Below are 7,268 nucleotides of genomic sequence, written 5' to 3' on the forward strand. Positions count from 1 at the left end.
AATGGCCTCGTCCTGTGTCAAGAAATATACTTGCTCAATTTATCATACCATATTAAAGTAGTCAGAATAAAGTTCTTTGGTAAAATGGTTTGGAAATGAAAGGAAGTCAATGCATTTCTGATGAATGATATATATTTTTTTAATAATTTATCTTTGGTTGGAAGGCATCATTTAATTGGATAAAAAATTAATGTTTAATTGTATAATCTGATTAGCCTACATCACTATGACTAAGGTCAAAATCATATGAGTCTACTCGACGTTATGTTTAAAATATGAACAATTTGAAGGCTTATTAAAGAAAGAACTTGTATTGTTTTATATTCTTAATACTTGAAAATTAAATAGTAAGGTATGAATTAAATAGCTACCTAAAATATAATTCTAAAACCTTGGTTGGGGCAGTTAACATTTTTTTATATAATGTTTCATGGTTTATAAAGTATTAACTGCCCAAACCCAGGTTTTACATTATGGTAGGTGTTGTTATTAAATCCATTTTTTAAATAATGTTACCTTGATAACTTCTCCATGGACTGTTAGAACGTCTTTGTTTGAAGACTCCATGACTTCTTTCAAAGTCTTTGTTGGGGATGCTGGAACAATGAGTGTGTGGCCCCTTGAAGCTAGGTTGGGTGGAACGGCTACAGCCTGACCAGCCATGATTTTTGACTGCCTTGAGAAGATGATTCTATTTCCTTTCACAAGAAAATTCCTGATCGTTAACGATCGCCCTTCTCTAATCTGGTTAAATTTGGTCTCATCACTCAAAGTGGCAAGCATTGCTTCAGTGGTGTCAGCTACACTGAAGTTCATAATCTGCCCTCTATCTCCATTACTGTTGGTGAAGGTGGCTGTGTGCCCAACCTTCACTACCTTGACTTTCACCATTGTCGTAGGGTAGGGCGCAGTGTCTCCTGGTCTAGAGACCTGCAGGTCTCTTAGAGTCTTGTAGAGCATCTGAAAGATAATGCAGAATACTAGTATGCTTTAACACAAGAAATGTTTATTATTAAATTAATGGTTATAAATAAGTCAGTTTGTCAATTTTTGTCTAATTTAACTTTACAGGAAGAAAGAGGTCATTAATGGTTTTATTTTTCTTAAACTTATGTTTTACAAACATTTTGCTCAACTGTACTGTGAATATATGATCTATGTACATGGCCAAACATTAATATGCTATAGTTAAGTGATGTTTAAATGGCACAAAATTCAAAAAAGTGGGTAGAAGTATTGTTCATGTAATTAGAAATCGTTAAAACAGCTTACAGAGGTATATATGCTACAATGGGTTTGTGGTCGGAGTAAAATGATTCTAAAGTAGCACATGAAACACCAGTGAAATTGTCAGAAGTATTGACAGGCCTATTTGTATATATGTGATCCAAACAACTACCATAATCTGTAGTCGAACTATGCATTATTTGAAGTAGTGGAACATCCATTGTCTTTTCCAATAATTGTTGTTCTTTTTGGGAAAATAAGTCAATATTTGTGTCCCCCATCAGAACAACAGGTTTCATGATATCCAACAAACTCAAAGACAGAAGGGAGGTCATACAGAGGTGGAAGTTTTTGATTGTTGCAAACCTTGGTGGACAGTAAAAGAAGACCAACTGGACATTTTCATCTTTTGTCTGAGTAGAGCATATGACCATTTCAATGCCACATAAACACAGATTTTTGATGTTTTTCAAAGGTTTTCTGGAATAAACAACTAATCCATAATGAGGTCTTTCTTTATCATTTTGTGTGCTTGAATCAAAACGATGAATAGTAAAACCTGGCAATTTGTAGTCTTCATTCTTGTCACTTGATTTTAGTCTACTTTCAGAAATTGCAATGATGTCAGCAGAAAGCATATTTTGTTCTGTCATCAAATCTTTATGATGCAAATGCAGAGATCTGCTGTTGTGATATATTACTTTCACATCTGACGTCAAATTCTCAAGTATTGGTAAACATCCCCATAAAGGGGCTTCAAGACGCAAGCGATTCATTTCCTGCATGACTTGTTCTGACACAGCAATTTTGGTGTCATTCAAATTCAGGATGAACAAGTCTTCTAACTTTCTTACTCGACTTAATCCAACATAATGCATATGCTCTTGCTTTCGAGTTCCCAAATCTAATGCAACATGTTTAAGAGTGGATCCCTGAGCTTTGTGGATTGTTTTGGCACATGCCAGGCGTAATGGAAATTGTCGTCTAGTTACATGACAAGATTTATGTCTTCCAACAGTGAATTTCTTTGACACTTCAAGAACAGGTGTCCAAGGACTTGGTATGTGCTCATTGTACAAATGCCTGTATTTTACTCGCGCAGCATATCCTGTTCTTGAGTCATCAAACAAAACCCAAACTATGCTACATCTGCTGGAACTTGCAATTCTGAAGTCTAAATTTTTGACAATGCAGGGACTACCATTTGTTAGGCCATCTTCCACATCAACATTTATGCAGATTTCTGCAGGGTGTCCAATTGCTAAAGGTAACTCTTTGAATAATCCCATTGTTTTTGAAGGATCATCAGGCACTTGACTGAGTATCTTTGATTTGATTTCACTTGTAACATCGCCAGTCACTGTGTCTAATGCCAATACAATACATTTACTTTCAGGTGAGGCATTTGCAAAAGCTTCATCATTGTGACTATTCACCTTCACATTCGTTGTATATAAATGTGGTATAAAATTCATATCTTGAATGTCTGTCTTGTTGCAACTTCTGGTTTTCAGCATGTCAATATCTGATGCAGTATGTGCACCTTCTCGAAGTCTGTTAAGCAACTTTGCAAAGTCCTGGTCATCTTTTTGTCTCATTATTTCTGTCAATTCATATATTTCAAATAGGTCAGTCCAAAGATTAAGTGCAAGTGGCCCATACCCATCAGAAATGTTCTCAAACACCCAACCATCAAACACTGGCTTCAGTTGAAATAAATCCCCTATTGCTATGATGCTTACTCCTCCAAAAGGGCTGTCTTTTCCAAAAATTTCCTGAAGTCTCAAATTTATAAAATTGAACATTCTATTTCCAACCATAGAAACTTCATCAATAAAGACAATTTTTAGACTTTTAAACTTTACTCTCATTCTGTCAAGTTGCTGTACATCTAGAGGTTTGTATTTCAGATTTTGATTTGCTGGAATGCAGAAAAGGGAGTGTATTGTATGACCTCCTATGTTGTATGCTGCTTTACCAGTTGGTGCGCATAACACAGCTTTCACCTCATCACAATTTTCTGCAATGCGCTTTGACAGGAAACGTGAAATGGCTTGAAAAAGGCATGTTGTCAATAAGCTTTTACCTACACCAGCTCCTCCCGTTAAAAAGCAATAAATTGGTAAATCATCACTTTTGACTTTGTGCAGAACATGATAAAAGAAAATCTTCTGTTTATTATTCAGTGTTCTCACAAGGGCATTGTATTCAGTGTTATCCATGGAATTCACTAAAACGTCATTCTTCTCCACTTGTTTTCTTGTTATGCCCAAATCCATCCCCAAGTCATATTCAACACCAGCCATGTCAGGATTGAAACAACCATAATCTGGACAAACATTTTCATCATCACCAGTATCTATTGCTTCACTGTGTTGTATTTCTGCAGCAACAATGTGTTCCATACCACAAGCAATATGATCCATATTTTCTTCAATTACATTGGTTATACCATTGTCCATTTCATACGGCAGTTTGTTTTTCAAAACTATTTCAGCGTGTTCTTGGTAACATAACTCGTAAGAACCATGGCTTCCTTTCAGATCTTCCTCCTCTTTTCTCCAGGGGTAAAAAAGCATGAGCTGCTCTCTGTAATAGTTCTCTGTATCTTGTTCTTTATTGTAGTGCACATACCTTATTATCTTGCTTGTTTTTCTTAATCTCAGTATAGACCCATCATTCATTGGATACTCTCTTTCATTCTCATGATTCAAACAATCATTTTCCTGTGAATCATCATCATTCACCTCGTCAAAATCATCTTCTGGCAAGACATCAGTGTCCGTGTGTTGTTTTTCTTTTGGGGGCCTAATAACATCAAATTTTGATACAAAATCAGCTAAACATGAATTTTGTAAAACTCTTGGTCTTCTTTGGTAGCGTTTAATCCAGTTGTCTGTTTCAATATCTGTAGAATTTTCAGGTAACTCTTGGAGAGCTTCAAAAGACTTCAGTAAGAAAGTGCGATTTCCTGGTTCACTTGTATTGATGAAAATGACAGTTCTACTGCTGGATCGGAGAGGCATTTGCAATAACAAATATGCAGCTTCTTGGGCACAAATTTCAACATGAGTTAAGAATTTGTTTCCTATTTGTCTAACTTGCTGTTTCAAAGAAAAATTGCCCTTTCTGGCTTCTTCACATGCATCATGCAGCAAATTCGACATGCCTTTCTGAGATTTTGATATATAAGAAACGATATACGCTGCACAAGCATATCCATCCAGAATAAATTGAACATCGATATTTGCTTCCCAAGACCTTAGCAAGGTGTCATTATATGAGTTGATTCTGGTTTCTGATACTTCTCGTTTCAAATATACCTTTGATGACTTCAAAGATGACCTTATTGCTAAGATATATCTCTCCTTTGTCATTTCTAACTTCTGTAAGAAATCAGTGAAAGTTTTGAGGGACTGCAATAATTGCACATCATTCATAATTTCACATATTTTTTGAAAATCCTGCTGTACACTGGGATTTTTTTCAAAATACTCTTCAGTGAGAGGTTCAAGAACAAGTGTCTCTGGCATGGGAGGCAATGGGAAATTGAATCGACAAATGTTTTTACCGCCTTTCTTGCATGTCCGTGCATGTCGATGTGTTTGATAGTTTACAAGTTCTGCAATGTCATCATTCTGGAAACAAGTTGAATGTTTGTCAATAAAGTTTTGTACATCTTCTTTTGTTGAATGACCATAAATAGGAGCATTTTCAATCCAAAGTAAAAGATGGATATGAGGAGATCCTCTCTGTTGAAACTCAACACGATAGAAATAGTCAACTATTTTTCCTAAAGGTTGAGCATTTCCTTTCAGAACGTGAGACATGAACATCTTGAATCTGTGGTCAAAATACCTGGAGCAAGTTACAGGATCCTTTTTTATGAGTTCACATTTTTCAATCCATGACAATTCATCAACATCTTTTTCAGACAGATCTGTGTTGTTCAAGCCTTTGTTTAATATTTGAAGCAAATTCTTCCATTTTGTCTCGGCGGCAGAAAAGGAGCAGAACCAAGTAGGAATGCCCAACTGTCTGATCATAGCGAATACATCTTTTTTTGCACCTTCCCAATATGCAGGCGAACCCCTCAACGTCCTCAAAACTCTATACCCTTCATTTAGTCTTACAATATTGTCAAATGTACCTGGATTTAATACATGTCCAGCTGTTATTTTTTTCCCTTCATTTTTACATTTCCTCATTGCCAGGGTAACTTTGTCTTGTATTTGCTTGATTTGCACCTTTTTAAGTTTGAAAAACAAATTAGGCATGGAACATGCTGCTCTTCTGTCTCGAGATCTCAATTCCCATTTGCAAATAGAGCTATAGGTAACTGGAACCATTCTGTCTTTGTTTGAAGGACGTGGTTGGCCACAATAGATGGTAGGAAATGCCAGGTATTCAGCATTAGGATCTTGGTACAAACCGAGGGGTGTTTGGTTTTCACCAGGGGCAAATGACAAGATTTTCTGAGAAGATCTCACATCAACAGGATGTAACAGGGTGTCTGTATTTCCTGTGAGTCTATTTTCAAAATTTTCATCCTCTGTCCATACATCATCATATTCACTTGTCTCCCTCATTTCTGTCTCATTAGGTTGAGAGGTATTTGGCATAGAATCATCATTATAACCATACCAGTCTCTTTGTTCTTCCAAAATATTCCAATTTTCTCTGACTGTAATTCCTTCACTTTGAAATATTTCACTGTTTCTTAAAAGCCAGTGAAGGGCAACAAGGCATTTGAGAGGTCTTACTGACTCATGATACACATGGTGTTTGAATTGCATTTTTCGCTTCAATTTTACTTGAATAGTTTCCGTTTCTGCAAGTGTGCGTGGTAGAGATTTGATGGTTTTATTCACATCAGACGGGACATTAACAACATTCCCGCGCAAGCTCTTTTGCCCTCCTCTTGGTTTTTCCATCAACTGCATAAATGGAATACGTGGACTAATTAATCGTTCCTCCATTTCTGTTAATTTCAATTCTGAAGGTATTTCCGGAAAACGAAACCCATTCACAACTGCAAAAGGGGGTATTTTCCTAAGTTGTAGGAGCCTGTGACAGGTATGACAAACCCATTCAATGTCTACTTCACTTTTGATGCCTAATAAACACTTATTAGCAATTCCTCCTTTCTGCAAAGTATTTGCATTTTTCACACCTTCTCTGAACCATGTTTGTGTACAACACGAGCAGACATAAGTTGGACCTGAGTTTGCAATTTTCTTGAAATTTGAAATAGTTGCCTCTGTTTTGTGTGTACTGACAAATCTATCCTTATTATTTACATGATTTCTTTCATTTTCTTTGTGCAAGAAATGAGATGAAATGTTCTCAGTTTCACTTTCACATTCATGGCCATTTTGTGGAAGAATATCATTTGGGCTTCGGTCATTAGGATATTGAGAAAAACTTCCATGGGGAACTTCTCCTTCTGCTTGTGTAACAATTTCTTCTAACTCATCTGCACCGTAGGCGGGATTGATTTTTACACATTTTGTAGGTGTACAGTTTTTCAAGACCTCTGATTTCTCGCATTGATCTTTTGAACCTCTTTTTCTTGGTCGATTACTGCATGGGCTAAATATTTTCACGCAAGACTTTCTCGGTTTTGATTTCAAAGATTTCATGTGAATTGAATTTAATTCATATTGAACATTTTCTAATGGAATAGTAGAAATAGACATGCAAAGAAGTCGCAAGAAGCTACATAAGTGAACAAAACTATCAAAACTTGTTAAGACACAATTTCCATTAGGATCACACAAGCCATCACTGCCCCTACAATGAGAGTCAAACACAACATATCTTCCACACTCACAAGACATCAAAGCTATTGCTGATGAATGAAAAATCAGAATACATCCATTGCAGCTTGCAAAAGATCGGTTTAAAGCATGTTCCAAAGAAAAACCTGTCTCAGAATTTAACCCAGACATATCTGCCAAATTTCCACAATATGTGTTGTGCACGAAACATGAATAGTAATTGGCTTTGAACTCGACATAGTTTGGCAATTCAGAGGCAAG

The 7,268-nt window shown here is 36.2% G+C and overlaps 2 protein-coding genes across 2 annotated transcripts; both read right to left on the bottom strand.

Annotated features, from left to right (window-relative positions):
* Nucleotides 1–516: 516 nt before the first annotated feature.
* LOC134246602 (uncharacterized) lies at nt 517–1,157 on the bottom strand (the record flags this gene model as incomplete). The annotated part of the gene is made up of 1 exon (XM_062728981.1): nt 517–1,157. A coding segment is annotated over exon 1 (444 nt), but the record flags the coding sequence as incomplete, so codon positions are not given.
* A 111-nt stretch (nt 1,158–1,268) lies between these two features.
* Nucleotides 1,269–6,869, bottom strand: LOC134246603 (uncharacterized). Its single transcript, XM_062728982.1, has one exon. The coding sequence runs from the start codon at nt 6,867–6,869 to the stop codon at nt 1,269–1,271; it is 5,601 nt and encodes a 1,866-aa protein (XP_062584966.1).
* Between the last annotated feature and the right edge of the window lie 399 nt (nt 6,870–7,268).

Source organism: Saccostrea cucullata, unplaced genomic scaffold, assembly GCF_032062105.1.
Source record: "Saccostrea cucullata isolate Sc308-1 unplaced genomic scaffold, CSIRO_AGI_Scuc_v1 ctg20976, whole genome shotgun sequence".
NCBI classification, from domain to species: Eukaryota; Metazoa; Mollusca; class Bivalvia; order Ostreida; family Ostreidae; genus Saccostrea; species Saccostrea cuccullata.

What these genes read in the sequence shown, in the direction of transcription:
- LOC134246603 (XM_062728982.1), bottom strand. Translation starts at nt 6,869, where the DNA reads ATGAAATCTTTGAAATCAAAACCGAGAAAGTCTTGCGTGAAAATATTT.